We start from the raw sequence: 23319 nt of genomic DNA on the forward strand, positions 1-23319 counted from the left end.
CGAGGGGGCTCTTCTGCAAAATCAGGAGAGGCCTCGGAAGAGGATGAAATCCCCACAGGGGTTTCCTGAGGAGCTGGCTCTCTGCGGTCCGGGATGAGGGAGTGAGTCGACTTGACCTGAGGCACCGTAGAGGGAGGGGCGGACGGCGCCGACTGTGGAGTAGAGCCAGGCTCTAACACACTCCGCATGACCTCGAACGCACCCCTGTCAGGCAAAGCCAGAGGTCCCCGCTCCAAGAAGCTGAAAACCTCCCTCGGCACCGACAGTGATGGCTCCGAGGCCGATGTCGGAGCCGAACTCACCAGCGCCGAAGCTCCGAGAGGAAGAGCGGGTCGGACAGGGGCCCGATGCCACTCACCCCCCCAGAGCCGACGAGGGAAGTCCGGCGCCGAGATTCTTCTAAGGAAGAAATCGGAGCCGACGATGGAGCCGAAGACAATTGTATCGGCTCGCGCGCTACCACAGTCTCGGTTCCGACACGACCCGGCTCCGAGCTCAACGGAGTCGGAGGAGGAATATATTGATGGACAGGGGCAGGCATCGACTGATGAGTCGGGCTCTGAAGCATCTGGGCCAGTGCCTCGGACTTAAGAAGTCGACTCACTACCCTCTGAAGGTCATGATCCGACAGCCTCGATGACCTAGAGGAATGAGATTTATGGCTCCGTTCAGACAGCAGGGGAGATCCTGGAGCCGAATGAACGGAGCCAAGGGATGGTGACCTGGACCTCTTTCTCGATGTCGGCTCCGAAGATCTGGTCGGAGCCGACACGGGAATCTCTATTACCTCGGCTCCAGCCGGAGCCGAGGGAACCACAGAAACTGTGGACTGAGACTCATCGGCTCCAGCCGGAGCCGATGTAGGCGGTTTAGAAGCCTTAGGTCTCGGCTCAGTTGCTGGAGCCGAAGACCTAGAAGCCTTGGAGGGCTTCCTGAAGAGACAGTAAGGGAATCCTCAGGCTTGAGTAAACCTCTCAAAATTAATTTATTTTTTCTTTCCTGCAGGACCCTGGGACTGAAGCCATGGCAAACAGCACAGGAGTCCTGCAGGTGCAAAGGCCCCAGGCAGTAGACACAAGAAGTGTGACCGTCTGTCAGAGACATTTTCTGACAGCATGCATCACACTTCTTGAAGCCTGAGACCTTTGATTCTTTAGACATCCCGAGAGTGCAATCACACACACAGTCAAAAAACACACTGATTACACCCTGTCTAGTTTTAGCTTAAAATAAAACAACTGACTAGGTTTTAAATTAAGAAAATAACACACACACACACCCACTAAGGAGGGAAGAAGGCCTGAAGGCCCGAGGGAAAAACTTAAAGTTCTTGTGGGGAAAAAACAGGAATTCTAAGAAAAAGGGGCAAAAATTCCTCTAAACTAAGGGAAATAAGTATAAAATTTAAAATTAAAGGGGTTTAATTACACTAACTTTACAAGAAAGTCACTTACCAAGAACCGGTAGAAAACCAACACCTCGATCGCTGTAGCGGCAAACGAGATCTGAGGTAACTCTCGCCTAGCATTGTGGGATATAAGGGGAGCCTCGAGCCGGTGGAACCAACTCTCGATCTTTTAGAGTGGCCGAGTCGGAGCCGAGGTCGGCTCCGAACCCATCCAGCAAGAATGAAGGCGAGATAGACAACTTAACATTAATATTTAATGGGTAACAAACCATATGTTTAGGTGTAATAGGTGAAGTACAAAATTCCTTTAGCAACCACAACATGGAGTTATTTACAATCATATTTTTATGTGTTAAGGAGATTTTCATGAAGTGCATACTAATTAGCTCCCAATAATCATTCCATTTTGCGATATATGACTGATCTATTAATAAAGTAATAACTTTTATAATAGAAGAGATAATATATAAATTAAAGTCTGGAAAAGAAATACCCCCTTGAGGCCAGCTATTAGTATGTTTCTTTAATGCAATCCTAGGTCTATTAGGTGCCCATAAGAAATTTAACATTAGTGTATTCAGTTTCTTGATAATTATTTTTGTAGGTGAAAGTATTATTGATTGTATTAAGTATAAAATCTTGGGGAATATTATCATTTTAATAATTGTAAGTCTCTCCTCCATAGTAAAAAACATATTATTCCAGGTATTAAAAAGATTTTGTATATTAAGAAAACCGGTATTATAGTTATTATATATAATAGATTTAATATCTTTAGATAGTATTATACCTAAATAAGTTATCTGACCTGAATTGGGTACATATTTAGTAAAATCACTAATGAGAATATTTTTTCGTGCATATATAGGTAGTATTTTAGTTTTTCTTCATTGAATATTAAACCAGAAATACTTTTAAAATTCATCATTTTATCAAATAAAGACTGCATAGAAGAATTAGATCCTGCTGATGTAATTAGAACATCATCTGCAAAAAGTTGAATTTTTGATGTTGTATTTTCGTCTATTTCAAAACCCTCTATGTCAGTACTGTTTCTAATCAAATTAGCCCAAGGCTCCATTACTAAAGTGAATAATAGTGGAGAAAGTGGACATCCTTGCTTTGTACCTTTAAGAATGGGTATTTTTGTGAAACATATGTTCCTACCTTAATATAAGCCAGCGTTCCTTTGTATAAATGCTCAATTAAATTTACAAATGCATCAGAGAAGTTTGTGCATTTCAGTAAGGTAAACAGATAGTCCCAACTTACTGAATCAAATGCTGAACCTATATCAAGACTAATAAGTGTTAAATCTTTTTCCTATTTGCAAAATCAATTAATGTTAAAGTTCTTCTTATATTATCAAAAGTATTTCTATTTACAATGAAGCCGTCTGATCTATATCTATAATGCCGGGGATGATTGTCTTCAATCTATCAGCAAAAATACTCATAAACATTTTATAATCAACATTAAGTAATGAGATGGGTCGATATGAAGAACATCTAGTTGGATCTTTATTAGGTTTTAAAATTGGTGAAATAAATGTATATTGCCAAGATAGGGGGTTATTAACTCAGTTTGGGCCAAAATAAAAACCTTATGTATTAATGAATATGTAGTTTTAGAAATGATTTTATATATCTCTGGTATAATACCATAATTACCCGGTGCTTTGTTTGATTTAAGCTTATTTATTTGTGTAATAACTTCTGTATATGAAATACTCTTGTCCAATAGTTTAATCTGTTGTTTATTAAGCTTTTTATTCATGTTTGTGGTTATAAACTCCTTTATTTTATCTTTAGGTTCCATGTTAATGTTGTTATGGTTAATCTTGTGAAAGTGATTTCTAAATTCATCCAGTATTTCTGGTATACTAGAAACATTCTTCTTTTTCCTTAGAGAAAAGATTTCTTTGATATGGTTTTGTTTATTCAATCTTTTGTTTTATTTTTAAGTCTATGTAAGTATTTGGGGCTTATTGAATAAGACAAAACTTGTATTCTCTAAAGTTATTTTAACTTTATGAGTTAAAATTTCTTTGTATTTCTCATTTAGTTTGTTTATTTCTTCAATAACTTTCTTGTCCATAATATTTTCTTTATTATTATGTTTATAAGAGTCTAATTTACTTTGAATATCTAACAGTTCCTTATCCCAAGATTTCCTTTTATTATTATACCATCTGATACTTTGTCCATATAGATATGATTTTAAGGCATCCCAAACATAAACAATGGAGACTTCAGGAGTATTATTTATGTCTAGAAAATGTTGTACTTCTGAAAGTATATATTCTTTATAGTCTTTTAGCTGAGTTAAGTATGCTGGTATCCTTTTGATCTGAACATTATGAGTATTTTTTATCATGAATTCAAAAACAACTGAGTTATGCTCAGATATAGGACATGAAATGATTTTGGAATTAATTAAATCTGTTACCATCTGGTTAGAAATAAAGACCCTATCTATTTTTGAATAAGTTTTGTATCTGTTAGAAAAAAAGGTGTATGGTAATGATTTTGAATCTATCTGATTATTAATATCATTCAAATGATAAGAATTAGCAAAATCATTTAAATGTTTTGCATTATATGTAATTCTTCTTTTCCTTATAGTGGTAGTATCACTTTCATGTAGTATACAATTAAAATCACCAGCTAAAATAATATCCCCTATAGAGAATGATATGATCATATCAATATGATGTTTCACTGTATTAATACCAATTCCAGGTATCCAATATACATTAATTAAAGTGTAAGTCTTCCCATTAATTTGTATTGTAACCATACAAAACATTCCTTTGTCATCCTGAAAAGACTTAATGGTTTTAGGAATGGGCATACTTTTATTCCATAAAATAGCCACTCCTCTTTTTTTCTGAGTGTGCTCTGAACTAACCAATACTGTATACTTATTAGTGGCTAGTTTATCAATATCTTTTTTCAAGAGATGGGTTTCTTGCAGGAAGACTAGATTGGCCTTGTGTAAATTAATGTATCTTATTAGGCTTGCCCTTTTACACGGATTATTCAATCCATTAATGTTTAAAGAAATTCCTTTTAAAGATGTCATTTGGCATTTTTAAAACTCAAGAATCTTATGATCGAAATAACAAATAAGATAAATAATGTTACATCTCCTCTTTTAGGTGTACCTTTAAATATAGCTGTATTTATTAAATCTCTTATGGGATTTTGTATAGGATTCAATTTTGTTTGTAGTGACAATGAGTATACAAAATATATTGTGGATGTCAAAACTATATACATATAACAATGAACAAGTGAAAATAATGTAAGGATTAAACCTTGCATCCAGCCTGGAGTTGAAAACTCCAACTTAGAGTAGTATTTACTACTCAAGTTAACCGCCTACCCTAAGCAGCAGTACCTCAGCTACCACCTTATCAATTTAATACTAGTTATATTTAACTGAGGTTAACAGTTTTCAATTCAATTATCTATCAAGACAAAACTACACATTTGGTAAAACAGCATCATATAAACTAAAATAAACTTTTTTTTTTTTAAAACTGTTCATACTACTATATAGATCTATGTAATATATAACACTTGTATTCAAATAGCATTCAAATAATCTTGATGTTAGAAATCAAGAGGAGAGAAAATTAGGTTCTAACATTCATTAACTTTGGCTAATATGATTCAGACATTACATATATTAAGATGCATCTATTTTCTGTCATGTGAATACTATTAACAGCTTCCAAAAAAAAATATTGAATTGTTTGTATATGAGCATTTACTTAAACTCATTATTGTCAATAGAGTAAAATATTGTATTCATAAAAATTATAAATCATATTGCATAGTTATGCAAATTCTCAGAAACACTTGCATTATTAAAAAAAAAAAAAAGCCATCACACACATACATACACACACACATACACACACACACACACATATATATATATATATATATATATATATATATATGATCTCACTGAGTTATGTCCTTGTTGAGCACTATCCTACTTGCTGTCCCTAGAATAAATCTGTCTGCTTTATAGAAAATAATGCACAGCAAACACATTTTAGTAACCAGATTTTACAATCATGCTAACCTACTGCTTTAAAATATATCACATGACATTTTTTCCAGAATAGAATTATAAAATTGTTTATGCTTGTCAATCAGATGAATTAAATGAATTATAATAAAGTATATGTTTGGAACAGAAGTTTTTAACACAGATTATTATGCTGCTAAGTATATTTTCAAAAACATTTAAATAAATGTTTCATTTTCTATGCCTTCTAAAATAAGACATTTACTTACTACAAGAAACTACATCATTTAAACTCATTATAACTGACATTTTATGAATAGAGTATTTTTCCTGAATCTGTGGTGTGTCAGTATGATAACTAGGTCAGAGGTTATACTAACTGCTTTCGGTTTCTCTGTGAGAATTCTGTGAGTTGAAGCTTTTGAAGTAGTTCATGGACACTGTGCATGAGACAGCCCACATCCCAGATCGTCTCCCTTAACATTTTGGCGGGAAACTTATTAAAACTTGTGGCAAACATTCATTTTGTCAATAGAGTAAAATATTGTATTCATAGAAATTATTATAAATCATATTGGATAGTTATGCAGATTCTCAGAAACACTTGCATTATTATATAAAAAAAAGCCATCACACTCACACACACACACACATACATATACACACACACATATATATATATATATATATATATATATATATATATCTGATCTCACTGAGTTGTGTCTTTGTTGAGCACTATCCTACTTGCTGTCCCTAGAATAAATCTGTCTGCTTTATACAAAATAATGCACAGCAAACACATTTTAGTAACCAGATTTTACAATCATGCTAACCTACTTCTTTAAAATATATCACATGACATTTCTTCCAGAATAGAGTTATAAGATTATTTATGCTTGTCAATCAGATGAATTAAATGAGTTATAGTAAAGTATATGTTTGGAACACAAATTTTTAACACATATTATTATGCTGCTGTTAAGTAGATTTTCAAAAACATTTAAATAAATGTTTCATTTTCTATGCCTTCTAAAATAAGACATTTACTTACTACAAGAAACTACATCATTTAGACTCATTATAACTGGCATATTTTATGAATAGAGTATTTTTCCTGAATCTGTGGTGTGTCAGTGTGATAACTATGTCAAAGGTTATACTAACTGCTTTCAGTTTCTCTGTGAGAATTCTGTGAGTTGAAGCTTTTGAAGTAGTTCATGGGCACTGTGCATGAGACAGCCCACATCTCAGATTGTCTCTCAACATTTTGGTGGGAAACTTATTAAAAACTAGTGACAAACATTCATTTAGTAGTGTAAATGCATGTAAACATGACAAAACCTTCACAATGTATTCCACAGACCATTACAGCCTCTTACTTCTTTTCAGAAAGAGAAACAAATTGAATCACAGCTTGCCATTAAATCTTCAGATATTTTGACTGGTTATGAAACAAAACATTATAACTGACATATTTTATGTATAGAGTATTTTTCTTGAATCTGTGGTGTGTCAGTGTGATAACTATGTCAAAAGTTATACTAACTGCTTTCAGTTTCTCTGTGAGAATTCTGTGAGCTGAAGCTTCTGAAGTAACTCATGAACACTGTGCATGAGACAGCCCACATCTCAGATTGTCTCTCTTAACATTTTGGCGGGAAACTTATTAAAAACTAGTGACAAACATTCATTTAGCAGTGTAAATGCATCTAAACATGACAAAACCTTCACAATGTATTCCACAGATCATTACAGCCTCTATGTAAGTGAAATTAAGCCCAAAATTACCAACAAGCAATAAAACTCAACATTCTTCTCCCAACTCAATTTTCATACAAATCCTATTATTCACTGTGCCCACACAATCAAAAGCATTTCTACATATTAATAAAGAAAAGAAAAAGAGAGTAGAAAATAAAAGGGAGTGAGGCAGAAATAAAAAAATGTAAGAGAAAGCTGTAAGAAGTATATACAATGGAATGTTCCTTACTGTTTATATTAATAGAGTTAAAAATAAAACATATTATTTACTCTTATTTAGTTCTGATTATTATTAGTTAAAGCATAACAGATTACTTACAAACAGGCATAAGCAGTATAATCAAGAAAGTATAATTAGAAATAGCATTTGAAGAACTTATAAAAACTTTTACAAGGAATAAATATGTTATTATTCTATTAATGATATTTTCATTACTGTTCTCTCCTGCCCTCACCCACCCTAAACCCACTACATAATCTAAATAGAATGTCATTGTTTAAACAAAGAAAATAATAAAAGGAGAAGGAAAAAAGGTAAAGATAAAAAATTTATCAAATTACTAACCTTACTTCTTTTCAGAAAGAGAAACAAATTGAATCACAGCTTGCCATTAAATCTTCAGGTATTTTGACTGGTTATGAAACAAAACATTTCTTTGCACATAGAGAATAACTTTGATTAAATCTTTTCCAAAATATTTGTGGCTTTCTGGAAATGCAGGAACTATATTCAAAAGATTAATAATGAACTAAAATGATGAGAGAGAAAAACATATAACAAATCATTTGTTTTTTAGTCTCTTCTTCTTCTCTGAAGTCTTCCACGAAGCTTCAGTTGCCAATCTCTTTAAAGAAGAACTAGCCCATTCCATTTCTTCTATTTTATCCAAAATCCTTTTTTCTTTGACAAACAGTGAAGCAGAGTCTAAATCATCGAACCTTAGGACCATCAGGAAGGAAGATTTTAAGCTTGGCAGGAAACAGAAGGTATGTTTTAAACTGTGCTTTTTTAAGCTCCCTTATTAGTGGCAGAAAAACTTTTCTTTTAGCTATTACCATGGAAGAATAGTCATTGTCAAAACGCACAGTTGTCTCATTAATCTTAACAGGAGCTTTAGCCCAAGCAGATTTAAGAACCATCTCTTTATCAAAAGATGATAGAAATCTAACTATAACTGATCTAGGATATTTTTTGTTAGAGTTAGTATTAGCTATAGATCTATGTGTTCTTTCGATACCAAAAGAGAATGCTTCTGGTAAGTCTAAAGTTTTAGGGAGCCAAGTTGTTAAAAAAGAAGTAATATTGTTACCTACAATATTTTCTGACAGATCAAAAATCCTAATGTTATTGCGCCTAGATCTATTTTCCAGGTCATCCAGCTTTGTTTGTAAATGTGTATTTTGTTTCAGCAGAAACTCAATGTTGATTTCCTCTTCTTGGATTCTATTTTCCATGTCATTCACAGCTTCTTCTATGCCTGTCATCTGGTTCTTCTGTTGTTGCAGGTCTGTATGTAACAGGTCTATTTGTTTTGTAGTTTTTTCTATGAAGGTGTCTATTTTAGTATCCATTTTATCAGTAAGTTGCTGGATTATAATTATCAGAGACTGAAGTTCTTTCTTGATGCTGGAGTCTTGAGAATTTGTCTTACTGGAACTCATTTCAGACTGATAAACTGACAGGAAAATTTCCACAGTGATTTCTGACAGGAATATTGTTAAGATTTTCTTTCTTTTTTAGATATAGTTCAAGAACTATATAAAACAAACGTATTTAGAAAGAAAATTACTTCAAAAATTAATTTTTTAAGTAATTAATTCCTGTCAGTGTAATGAAATTGGTGGAGCTGAAGAAATCTGCTGCTATCCTGTGTTCATCCTTGGCCACGCCCCCCTAACTGTCCAGATTTCTGACTCATATTTTTCGTCCATTTCTCATAGAAATTGTAGTTTTCTGGCAAATCATTGAGGACTAGAGGAAAATAATGACATACATTTGATTTTCAGACTTCATATCCTTCAGAAAATACATGCTAATGCAAAACCTGTTATTCTATCAACTTTCTAAGTTTGTAGGAACAATATTTAAAATGTGTCCCTATTTTTGGGCCTTTGCTCTCCCATTATTTGTGGCTCTGTCCAGATTTCTTGCTCTAAGAGGTTGAGAGGTAACACTCCCAAGTCCCAACGGGTCTTTCCGAAAAGCTGTTGGAAAAGAAGATGTAGTCTAAGATCTCAAAGTGTCTATGAGAGTAATGAGGAACTGTCACCTGATAATCACGCCCCAAGCCCACCTTCAGCATTGATGTGACTGTATTACCTAATGTTAAATACTCCAGATAAGAAAGACCTATTAAAAGGCCATTTAGGTACAGTAATAGTTCACAAATGAAATAAACTAATTCTAAGCTGCTTAAATGTAAAGCATTTATATGCATTTATATTTATGTGGTGAAACCTGAGGAAAACAGTGGCAGCTGTATTGTAGGAAACTGTCCCGGGTCTAATTGCTCATCAGTATGTCTGTCTCAGACATATGTGATGGAATAGAGAGCAGCTGCATTGCTGAAGACACAAAGATAAGCAGTAGCAGTGTGGGGTGGTTCATTGTAGCAAAGGATTTAGAAGGACTGAAAAGGTGAGTTTCAATGCAAACAAATGCAAAGGAGGCTACACTACCCCCCCCCCCCAATGAAGAATATCTTGGTGAAGCTGAACTGTTGGCAAAAAAGCAGGAAAAAATATCTGATGGTGTTAATCACATATCGACTGGACTGCCAAGAGCAGAGTGATAAGGTAGTGGTAGTAGCAAAAATAATCCTGGGGTGCACATTCAAAAGGAAGGTTGCAGAAGTACAGAGACAATACTTTTATTCTACAGGGAACTAGTCAGACCACACCTTGACTAATGATTGAGTTCTGGTGGCCATATACGGAAAAAGTCATCAAACTGCTAGAAGAAATACAGAGAAAAGCTTCTAGAAAGATATATGTAATAAAGGGTAAGGAATACAGCAAGAAGCTAGCAAAGTTAGAACTGTTCTCACCTATGATGAGAAAAGATGTGGGGGGACGACGACATGATATTGTTGTACAATGTCATGTCAGGGAGATGTGAAGGGGTCATACTGAATAAGAATGACAGAAGGAGAAGGAGAAGGAGATGGTTATGGCTGTAAAGTCCAACTACTCCTTAGGTATCTGAAAATATTTTTTTCAAAAACAGGGCTGTGAACCCATGAAAAGGGCTACTAGAATACGTGATGGACAGGAAATTCACAGAGGAATTCAAGAGGACAATGGGCAGGTATAGGAAGAAAGTTAAGGCAGAATTTTGAGGTACTTGAAAGATTAGACAAACTTATTGTCTCCTGCTGTTAAAAAAAATGTAATGTCATTAAGAAAATTGGTATGAAAAAACGTCTAATATCAGAGGACAGAGTACAATGACTAATAAAATGATTTCACATAATTCTCTGCAATGATGTTTTCCGTTTAAGTTCGGGGTGGCACAGTGGCACAGCAGATAGTGCCGTTGCCTCACAGTAAGAGGTTCCCCTGTTCAATTCTCGGCTGGGGTGCCTTCTCTGTGGAGTCTGCATGTCCTCCCTGTGTTCATGTAGGTTTCCTCCCACATCCCAAAGACATGCAGTAGGTGGAGCAGACACTCTAAACTGGCCATATGAGAGAGAGTGTGCATGCAACTGCATGGTGTGGATGAACTACCGCGGCAGGGCTAGCCACCTGCAGGTGTAAACCTTGGCTCTAGATGACTGTCATTGTTGAGGTGACACCCCTGACCTTACTATGTGAAAATGGGAAAAAAAGGTTGTGGATGGATGGATGAATTAAGAAAACTGGTATAGAAAAATATCTTGCATCACATTACTGTGTACAATGACTACTGTATCTACCTCAAAATAAAATGATTTAATGTAATTCTCTATAAAGATATTTTCATTTAAGTTCAGGATGGCACAGTGAATAGTGTTTTTGCCTCACAGCAAGAGGTTCTGGGGTTCAATTCTTGTCTGGGGTGTCTTCTGTGTGGAGTCTTCATGTCCTCCCTGTGTTTGCATGGGTTTCCTCTTCGTGCTCCGCTTTCCTCACACATTCCAAAGACATGCAATAGGTGGACTGGACACTCTAAGTTGGCCACAGATGTGTATGTGCATACAAGTGTGTGGTATGGAAGAACTATTGGAGCAGAGCTAGTCACTCGGCAGTGTAAACCTTGGCTGTAGATGATTGCCACTGTGGAAGTGACACCCCAACACCATGTGCAAAAATGTGAAAAAAGGGTTGTGGCTGGATAGACTGCTTTTTCTGGGTAAGCCATTAGGATGCAAAGATGGTCCTTGACAAGAGTACTATGTTATAACTTCAACAGTACATCTAAAAGCTGACAGCACATCACCTTATATCACCTTAAATAATTTGATGTAAGAACCCAAATATTACAATCCTCTTGGAACTGTGCTATATTTCTGTGATATGCAATGTCCACTATCCCCTTTTGTATCAATGCCTGCAGCTGTCCACCTTTTTACCCAGGCTCCTTGCACTACACATTAATGCTACTAACCAGCCATGCACCAAGACAGCAATTCTTGATCACTCTGTTTTGTTTTATTTCCACTGTTTCCTCCTGCTGTTGGTGTACCTACCCTCCTCTTTTTATACTGTCAGTTTAATATTCCTTTCTTCCTTCCATCTTAGCTTAATGGTATGATCAATTATGTCATTTTACAAACTAGCACTGACCAGTGCTGTCGACTTGAACTAAGATGAAGCTTTTTTCTGGTACAAACTGGTCTCTGAGCCAAGTTTCCCCATCCTCCCACCAGTCATTAAGCCCTTCTGCTTCATCAAGTTCTACAGCTGATTATAACAATCTTTAATCATTTCATTCCTCAATGTGCAAGAACATACAATACATCTGAGAATACTATTTTCAACTTCTTATCTTGTCATCCCTCTGGTTTTACTTAAAGTCTGTATGCTATCACTTTAACTTCTGCCTCAGATAGGCAATTGATGCCTTTACACCTTGCCAAGTTACCACCTTGGTCACGTCCTCTCATGTCTAAGACTCAAGGCCAGTCTCACTGTAATCAGGTCTCCCTTGTCAAAACTTTCAACCTCCTATGTCACACAGTCTACAACTATCAAAACCCACCCCCCTCTGTTCCCGCACTGACCCTCACTACCTTTACTTCTTGTACCCCCAGTTTTATCACTGTCTATGTTGGCTGTCTCCCACCCTGTGCTACACACCTAATCCCTATTCCATTCTTCATGTGCTCTTCTAATAAGGCCCCTTCACTTATCTATTCTTTTTACCCACTGTCCCTCTAATGGGGCTCGTTCCTTCCCACTCCTGTTCTTGTTGTTGTGCTGGCTTCTCCATGTTGTTTTTACCCACTGTCCCTCTAATGGGGCTCTTTCCTTCCCACTCCTGTTCTTGTTGTTGTGCTGGCTTCTCCATGTTGTTTTTACCCACTGTCCCTCTAATGGGGCTCGTTCCTTCCCACTCCTGCTCTTGTTGTTGTGCTGGCTTCTCCATGTTCATCTTTAAAGTCTCTCTCTCTCCATCACTTATCACCTTTTCCAGCAACCATTCCAACAACTTTATCTCCTTTCTCCTTGCCCTCTCTTTCATGGCTGGACTTTCCACATTGTTCCTTCATCTCAATCTATGCCATGCCATTTGCCTGCATTTTTCTGAAAACTTCTTCCCATATCCTCTTTTTCTAAGCCATGTCTTTTTTATTCTCTCATCTGTAATCTCTCTCTGCTCTCTCATTTTGCAAATAAACTTACTACCATCTGTAGCTCCAACACGTTCCCTTTAAGATAACCCATTCTTCTGCAGACCCCAAACCCTCTGTCACCTTAAACCTCCCTAAAACAAATCACTGACTGAAATGAGGAGCATATCACACATTTGTTATCCAAACTTCTTGCCCAGCCTGTCTTGTTCCTTTCATGCTATCTTATCCTTGGATTGTTTACTTTTCCTGTTTTAGTGATCGGTTATCTGTTGACATATTCTATATGAGTCAGGTAGGCTAAAAAAGGGAGTTTGCTAATGCAACCTTAATAAACATATGCAGAATTTCTGTAGAGCTCAAACAGAGAGAGTTTGCCAATCCACCCTTAATAAACATATGCTGAATTTCTGTAGAGCTCAAACACCGTCAAAAACATCACATATATCAGTAACAAAAGTTCAAATACAGGATTAAAATGCCTCTAGTACTTATACCTGTGTCTCTCATATACTTACACAGTATCACCCTGAATAAATAACTCTGGCCTCTCCTTCAGCATGTTGGTTTTGATCCATGCCAGCAGCTGCTTGATGGTCCCTGGAACATCAAAAACAGAACTTTTTAGAAAGAAAATTGGGTAAAAAAAAAATAGGTGACCACCCTTAGACAAGCTACCAATTTACAAATGTTGCATTCTAAGAAATATATAAACCTGCTGTGCTATCACTACAAAGCTATTTATTCTAGGAGAAATGTATTTATTATATTTTTATAATTGGGTTGCCCATCTGGGCAAAAACCATCTTCAGTGGATGCCCAGGGTAAAAAGCTCCTACAATAAATATAGATCACATATTAAAAATGAATTAATAGACACAGATAAGTCCAAAAATATATACAGATACATCTATAGTTATAAATATGCAAAACTCCAAGGTATTAAAATAATTCACTCACCACTGCACTGTAGGTTTAAAATATATACATAATAAAATATTACAAAGTACATGTCAAAAGAAGAAAGCATATCACTTGGTGACAGTGAGGCTTGTAATTACAGCAATTAATTTGTTGCATTTAGAAAGAGCATGCATTAAGACAGCAAGCAGCAAGTGTGCAGAAGCTAAGCAGCAAAACAAATAATGAGGCTTAAGATACAGAATATCTTGGTTTGAATAAAAAGGAAAATGTTAGGTGAAGTTACAGGACAAGGTAAGTGCAAATATGACAAGAGGAAAGGTGGTCTACTACTAAACATCTACATTTAAAACCATTATCTATAAAACTAATGATAAGAGGTAGTCATAATAATAAAGACATAACTGAGAAGGTAGTTGATTAGAACGGATCAAAATATGACTGGAGTAGGTAATAAAACTCAATAAATTATTATCATGTATAGAAAGTGGGGGAGTGAAGGACTGAAATACGTTCACTCAAATAAATCTTATTTAAGCTACGACAGATGATGTGAACAGCCAATACTTCAGTTCACCTCTCAGAATACTGCCACAATAAGACAGCCTTGCTGAAAACTTGAAACTTTGTATCCAGAAATTTGATTTATACCTCACTGTGAACAGATTAACTGAAAAGATAGGAGGTTCAATGAGTCATATTCCTGCAATATGCAGATGCAGTAGCCATAAAGGTATTGACACTTTACTTTTTTTAATAAAAAAGATAAAACAGCAGCACTTGGAGATAAATTCAGTTAATTACTACCATCCCAGAAAGAATTTGCCATTTATTAGACATTTATTACTGACAAAAGCACATCTTAAACAGTCCAAAGACAGAATTTTGTGAGCTGCACAGTTCCCTAACAGAAAACCGAAAAGCTTGTAGTACAAGAAATGATAAAACAATAAGCAGGCTATTAAGCATAACAAACCAGGCCTTAAAAGCTGCAGATATATACAGAACAAGCAAAAGTACTAATGCACAGTAAAAATAAAATAATTAAATGATGAATGAAAGCTGAATAAAATAACGATAGTCAAACAATGAGGAAAAATGCAAAATAAAGGCAGGGATTTTGTAAAAGTAATAGATATAAAAAAAATGAAAGAAGCAATACAATGTATTAAACAGATAACACAAGATGGAGGCTAGACAACACACTACATTATTTCAATTAAGACTTGCAGTGGCTATGGCTATAAGCATGAGAAGAATGACTGGCCAGCTCTTCAACAACATGCAGAATCTGTACTAGAAAAGGGAATTGTGTTAAAAAGTGTAAATGCAAAAATAAGTACCTTTAAAAGAGTCTGCATGTTGCTGAACAGAAATAAGAAAATGAAACTGTGGGTTTTTAAAGTGAAAAGACTGAATACTGTGAAATATGAAAATGCATTTGAGACACTGAAACAGAAGTGAAAGGCTGAGTGTTGGAAATGAATGTGGAACTTAAAACTTGATACTAATGTAAGATGCAATATTTTGTCAAAAAAAAAAACAAAAACAAAGATTAGGTACTTGGGAGAGAGATTTGTATGCATATTATTAACATTTTGTAGCTGCTAAGTGGACTATTAGGTCATAAAATGCTGACATGAAGTGAAATTCAAACTCCTTTTTTGAATAGTTGCACTTAATGAAATTACTTTTCCTAATATTTTCTACCACATGGCTTGTTAGAAGCTTTGGATTGCAAAAAGAATTAACAGCGCAAAACAAAAAATGTGTGTGTATAGAATCAGCACCAGACATCTCAGACAACATGAAATGATATCCTGTAAGACTATACTGATTTTGTTCACGGGCTTAAGAAGCTTGTCAGGAGAATGTCACATACAGATATAAACTTGATGCACTGCCAGTGACACATGCTCCCAGAAAGTACCCACAACACTCAGAAGTATTAGGACAGGAGCTTAAAAAGAACGTAAAATACACGTGTCACAGTGACATGATGGTGAACAGTATGGTCAATGCTGTAAAGAAAGATTATGATCTGTATTTGTACAGACCAGCAATATCTGAACAAACCTTTAAGAGAGAGCATTAAGTGCAACTATTCAAAAAAGGAGTTTGAATTTCACTTCATATCAGCATTTTATGACCTAATAGTCCACTTAGCAGCTACAAAATGTTAATAATATGCATACAAATCTCTCTCCCAAGTACCTAATCTTTGTACCTAAAGTTGAAGAAGTGGTCTCCCAAATGCCAAATTTTCAAGTTTCTCTCACTACTAGATAGAAACCAGGGTCCTGGTAGATAAGGCTATACTATCAAAGCACCAATTTGGAAACACTTAATATGCTAATAGGAAGCCAGAAATTTCTTTCACTTCCACTGGTATTTTGTCATAAACAGCAGTTGCACAAATAGGTGAATGCTTACAAAGTGCTGTAAACATTTTTTTTTTATATTTTTGCCTCTCTATCTGCCTCTATATCATACTCCCAACACATCCTGAGCCTATTCATTATCCTGCCTGGGTATCCTAGTACAAGAATGAGAGTCGTCTTCAAGGGCCATCAAGCTAGGTTGTCATGGAGGTGTTTAGCTTACTCGCTGGTATCCAGCTATGACAGCATTACTATTAAGGCTATTAGTCAACCTCCTGGCAGACTAGAGTACCAACACCACCACTAGGTGTTTCCCTACCACCCCTTACTGTTGTCTGCTTCTACACACAAGTTATGAGGGTGACTATCAAAAGATGCAGATCGCAAAACCCATGTCTGTAGTCCAGGCCATTTTGTTATGCAACCCTCTGCTTACAAGGTAGCAAATGCTGACTGCAGCCACCACACTCTCTCTTCGGGACAGATGAAATGGTGCTGGACACTCACATACATCATCCCCTGCCCAGCTTTTCCAGCACACCAAAACATTTTTCAAATTCTGGTGGTCTCAGACAGTCAGCACTTTACTCTTCTACACCACAGTGACAGGCTTTAGTAAGATAAACTAATTTTTTAGTATGGTATTAGACACACAAAAAGCATGACAAAAGGCTCCTACAGCTGCTGAACAGATTAAGTAAACATATTTTCAAAATTGTAATAAGAAAAAAATGTAAAAACAAAGTGAAATGAATATCTGAAATACATGGGTCATATTTTAAGTACTGAAAGGTTACGAAGGGAGGTGATGATTAGTGATCAGCAGTATGGTTTCATGCCGGGAAACAGCACTACAGATGTGATGTTTTCTCTGAGGGTGCTGATGGAGAAGTATAGAGAAGGTCAGAAGCAGTTGCATTGTGTCTTTGTGGACTTAGTGAAAGCATATGACAGGGTGCCTAGAGAGGAGTTGTGGTATTGTATGAGAAAGTCTGGAGTGGCAGAGAAGTATGTAAGAGTGGTACAGGATATGTACAAGGGCAGTGTGACAGTGGCAAGGTCTGCAATAGGAGTGATGGATGCATTCAAGCTGGAGGTGGGATTACATCAAGGATCAGCTCTGAGCACTTTCGTATTTACAGTGGTGATGGACAGGTTGACAGACGAGATTAGACAGGAGTCCCATGGACTATGATGTTTGGGGATGACATTGTGATTTGTAGTGAGAGTAGGGAACAGGTTGAGGAGACCCTGGACAGGTGGAGATATGCTCTAAAGAGGAGAGGAATGAAGGTTAGCAGGATTAAGACAGTATCACTGTGTGTGAATGAGGGGGAGAACAGAGGAATGGTGAAGGTGGATGAGTTTAAATACTGGATCAACAGTTCAGAGTAATGATTAGTGTGGAAGTGAGGTAAAAAAGAGAGTGCAGGCAGGGTGGAGTGGGTAGAGAAGAGTGTCAGGAGTGGTTTGTGACAGACAGGTACCAGTAAGAGTAGAAGGGAAGGTCTACAAGATGGCAGTGAGACCAGCTATGTTATATGGGTTGTAGAGGGTGGCACTGACGAAAAGGCAAGAGTCAGATCTGGGGGTGGCACAATTAAAGATGTTAAGATTTGCACTGGGTGTGACAAGGATGGACAGGATTAGAAATAAGTATATTAGAGGGTCAGCTCAGGTTGGACGTTTTGGAGACAAAGCCAGGAGAGGCGAGATTGCCTTGGTTTGGACATGTGCTGAACAGGGATGCTGGGTATACTGGGAGAAGGATGAAGCTGCCAGGTAAGAAGAAAAGAGGAAGGCCTAAGATGAGGTTTACGGATGTGGTGAGAGAGAACATGCCGGTGGTGGCTGGTGTGACAGAGCAAGATGCAGAGGACAGGAAGAAATGGAAACAAATGATCCGCTGTAACGAACCCTAACAGGAGCAGACAAAAGGAAGATTCTAACCACTGAAAGTCTTAATCTAATCCAGAGAATATCAAAACAACTGTGTAAATGCCAATAACAGAAGACAAAAAAAAGCACAAAAGTATGCTGTATCTTGCAAAGTTTGCACCTATTATGTCTGAGACAGTTAGATCTCTAGGAAAGTAATAAGAGCAAGATGAAACCTGATAATGATACTATTAGATGCTTGAAAACCTAAGTACAGAGTTTTGAATGTTATAATTATGCTGGAAACAAGGTAGTTGCACTGTAAATAGATACCCATCAGACTGGTATATAATCTGTCATCTTACCATATGACAATCATCTACTTATGGGTAAAGACAATTTACAGATTAACCAAACTGACATACTCAGAAAATGAACTGTCAGCATTAGTGCAGGAAAGTAAGAAATTTTATGAAGATAAATGTTTAAGATAATAAAGGTCAAGTGGAAACATTACAAATACTTCTGAACTATATTCAGAAAGTACTTGTATGAGGCACCTTTGAGACTGCAATGAATGTTATTTAATCTGCAGAAGTACAATATGAAACGGACAGAGCTGGCAAGTAATTACACATAGTAGATACAATGAGCACAGCATATTACATAGGGAAGCTTAGAAAATTGTTAAAAAAAATCTAAAGACTTGCATAACACTGATTACCAATGACAAAATAAAAACAGTTAAGATGCCCTAATATGAACTTAGGGGTCTATATCATTTCATCGAATTGCTATTCTGTGAATAGCAATTCATGAAACCCCTATTTAGCAAACAGCATTTCAGCAAACGACAAAATCTTTTCCAGGGTAAGGAATCACTTTGCCAAAGGCATACCAGAACAGAAAAGGGTAAAGTTGTGGTGTTGGCCAAGTGCTTCCTTACCCTACGAAAGATTTCGTTTGCTAAACAGGGGGTTCAATTAGCTGCTATTCATGGAATAGCAATTCAATAAAATGATAATACACCCCTGAACCTAGAATACAGCAACTGAAAAATATTGAACTGAAAGGATGGAATAAGCAGAAATTGCCAGTAAAGAAATAAATTTAATCTTAATGTTTATTTTGAAGGCAAAAAATATGTTTATTTATATCTTAACCAAGCAAGTACTCTGATCCACATAACCTTTTTATGCAAGATCTGGAACTGAGGCCAGGGCAAATAAAGAGAGTGACACAGAAAAAAAACAATGAATAACAAATACATAGTTACAGAATGGCCAATGTGTATTAAGCCTATTCATTCTCCTTATAGGCTCACAGGTAAACAGCAGGCTAGCTGACCTTGTAGGCCATTTTAAGCCTAGCCAATTTCCCTTTTGGTGTTTGAATTAACCTAACTCGTTAGGTATTAGACTGGCCATACCCATCCAATGGTTGATAATTATATATTACCCCTAGTGAGGATAACTTGGATCATACCCTAGAAAATAAGAGAGGACCTATGTGTAGGAGAAAGCATTTGGGAGCTGCTTCTGTCCACTAATAATCAGGGGGTAGTCCTGGGGTAAATTTTCTATTACTCATCCATAGATCCAAGTTGCATTTTAATATTTACATAGATGAGCTTTGTTTTACGTTGATGTGGAATCTATTCCAGAGCAATGGTATCCTCTTTGAGATGTAACTGTCCCTCCAATCTGTTCTGTTGACACTGCAGAAGAAATTTAGACCTCTAGACTTATTTCTAATGCCATTTGACTTGCTTATGTGCAGTAGATCCATCAGTACTGGGTCAGAGGATGCCTTTCATGCCAGACACAGGTCACCTCTTAGCAATCTATGGGATACAAGTATAATGATATGCTTTAAGTTGGTCTATGTATGACATATTGCTTGGGCCTTGTATGCTTTCAGTAAGGTATCTCTGTCATGCTCCACTGCATGGATGCAATCTATTCCCAGCTCAACTACTAATATCCTGTCCTAAGTATCCCCAGTACAAGAATGAAAGTCAATCAGGGAGTCCATCAGCCCTTAGAGCTTGTAGGTGGAATCTCACACAAACAAGCAGTAGATGTAATCTATTTTTAATAGTGGGTGTACAATGAACACTCTAGGTAACATCATCCAGGTCAAAGAGGATAAGCAAGAAAATGCAAAAGGAAACTTGCAGAGAAGCAATTATTTAAAAACCTAACAGTATATTTACAGTAGAGTTAAATGTAAATACATTACTAGTGAAAATATTAAGTCATGAAGTTGATGCTTGGGGGAAGGGGGGAGAAAACAGACATCCGAGAGTGTTACTGATGTTATTAAGAACAATGGGGGGCAGATGAAAAAAACAAAAACCAGAAAGGAAGAAAGGCAAAGATGGAAGCAACGGATGGGACTGTCGTGTTCAAGGCCTGATGTTTAAACATGACAAAAATGGTGTTTTTTAAGATGAGAAAACAAATGCATTAGATGATACACATGTTACATCTGGGAATGAAAAGCAAAGTAAGACTAAGATGTAATGCTTTGGCTATGTATGTCAGCTCTTACAGAGCAATCGGTACGGCTCTCTGTCATATGCAGTGCATACCATGAACACAATCCAAAGAAAGACATGCTAACATGCCTAGGTTCCACAGCACCTTTGGAGTACGTACAGTGAGCATTGATTCGTTCCAAATGCACCAGCACGTTATCACACACATGTGGATTGTTACAAGTTTTCTGATATAAACAAGTATGACTAGCATATCAGTCAATATTCTGAAACATAAATTCAAATGATGTGTGCGCAAATGGAAATTTAACATGTAATACCTAGTCTGCACTTTTCTCACTGTAACAGGCAAGCGGAGAGAACTACTCAAAGTGAAAAATCTCACGAGAAAGAGATGCAGCAAAAGCAATGAGGATTGTCATTTTGCATTGGGGTAATTCTGGAACATAGCAATGCTCTAGTGCATGGATGCAATGTTTCACCAGTTCAACTACTGATGGGTACAAGGCTGAAAAGCAAACTTCATTGTTCAAATGCATCAGTGAAACATAAAAACCACTACAAAGTAAAAAAATATTAGAAAGGAATTAAGATGGCAACCTGTTCAGAAACAAATTGCCAAAGAAATGTATCACAACTGAAATTCTAGAAAGAACAGTAGTGAAGCATTAACCAGTTTTATTGGAAGAAGATACTGACACTGATAGTTGAGATTAGTCAAGAAGGCTATTAAAGCTGACTCTACAAATGATGTTATTTTGTGGCATGATCTGTCTCAAAAACAGATCAGAACTCAGGAGGAAGGTGTCCTGTTAACTTATTCACGTATGGAGACCACTGAAGAAATCAGACATATGAAATGTTAAGGACTGAACAGCTTTACTGCGTTTTGACCATGTACCAAAAAGTTTGAGAGGCCACAATCTGGCACACAAAAGCATTTTATCTGGCCGTCGGTATGCCCTGCAACAAACTGTTTTGAATGAACAGATGCATGTTGGACATGGTAATGTGGCTCTCCAAACCTTGCCAAGTATATTAAGTGGCATCTGAGCCAAAAAGATGTTGGGCAACCCTGTAAAGTACTGATCCAAATAGACCTTCTTCAGACTCTGTCAATGAGAACACAGCCCAGAATCATATAACAGTACAATAAAACAATACAGATTAGATATTGGAACAGAAAATATATCAACTTGTACTATTTGTTAAAACAGTTGGTGCAGTATATACAACAATATGGGAAAGTACTTGTGAAATAAATAGCAAATGTGGAAGGCACATCTTTACAATAAACATACAAGCTAAGACTTGCTTTATCTAAATGAAATATCTAAACATTTAATCTAAAACACATTTCAACTACAATTTCATATGCAGCAAATACACTTTTTTTTTGCAGCAGCAGCAGAGCAAGATCCCCTGCAAAACACTTCCCTTTACTTAAATGTAGTAACTCCATGGCTGCACAGCCACAGAGAAAAGAGAACACCACATACACAGAAAACGATTGCTGGTGTACAGGCTTAGAGGCATGAAGATTCGACAGATAAGCGGGCATTAGCAAGGTACAAATGGTGCCCTACACTAACTTGCCTTGTAATTCTTACAATCCTAACACTTTACACCATGAACCAGCAGTAATTCTATGTAGTCTACTACACTTTTTGATGAAATGTGATTAGACTAAAGTATGCTTTCTGATTACGATTACTAAAAATGAGCCTTAGATCAAGATGTATCACCCATATTTTCTACACACACCCCTTAACAAGGGACTGCAGACTATAAGCTTTACAGCTTTCGTGCTAATAAGCTACTTACAACGGTTTGCACAATATGTGGCACACAAAAAAGTCAGTCTAAATGCAGATTTCACAGAAGCTACACCACATCTCCTCTCAATGTGTGTTATTTATCAAGCCTCCAGACATAACAGGCATAATGAAAGTATCCACTCCAGGGAGTTTATCTGGGAGCTCCTTAAAGGGGCCACTAGAAGCAGGCTGTCCAGGTAGGGGAACACATGGAGCTCCTACCGGTTGCATGGCTCTGGCCACTCTGACAATCACTCTTATACACATGCTCTAGGTGCCAAACAAAGCCCAAATGGCTGTACCTCCTACTGAGGAAATAGTATAACTTTGTTCTAAGCTATCTCCTATGCAGACTCCAAACAATGATCTGTCAGGTGTCCATCATGTTACATCCAGGCATCCTGCAGTAGCAAATGCCTGCCCCTCCACCCCACCCTCCAAGAGTCATCACATGGAACTGGATACAACATATCTTTTGGATGAATTTGAAGAGGTTGAGGATGGGGCAGAAACCACCCTAGCCCCTCAGGACAAGAGAGACAAAGGAACAGAATTTGTACCTCTCCTTTGTGAAAGGATTTATGTTGATACACTGATGGTAGCTCTGTTTATTACAAATCAAATGAAAATAATTAGCTGAAAGCACTTTCAGTAAAAATAAGAAAATACTTTTTGCAGGGGGCTTAAATATACATACTCCAAGGCTGCACAACAGTGGAGAAAACTGAATCCTCCTCTGTCTCCAAAAGTACTTTTGGCTACACATTTTCACTTGATTTGCAACGGACAGAAATGACTTCAACAGAATGACATGCTCCCTTTCTGAATGAGGGCC

General features: G+C 36.7%; 1 protein-coding gene across 2 annotated transcripts in view; it reads right to left on the minus strand.

Annotated features, from left to right (window-relative positions):
• Positions 1 to 23319, minus strand: part of URM1 (ubiquitin related modifier 1) — a 341964-nt gene that overhangs the window by 109218 nt on the left and 209427 nt on the right. For both annotated transcript variants that reach the window (XM_044057802.1, XM_044057801.1), the window contains exon 3: positions 13506 to 13587. In XM_044057802.1, the coding sequence (XP_043913737.1) occupies positions 13506 to 13587 (82 nt within the window). The remainder of the gene's footprint in view (positions 1 to 13505; positions 13588 to 23319) is intronic.

The sequence above is a fragment of the Protopterus annectens genome, chromosome 16.part0 (genome assembly GCF_019279795.1).
Source record: "Protopterus annectens isolate FY-2018-M chromosome 16.part0, PAN1.0, whole genome shotgun sequence".
Lineage (NCBI taxonomy): Eukaryota > Metazoa > Chordata > Ceratodontiformes > Protopteridae > Protopterus > Protopterus annectens.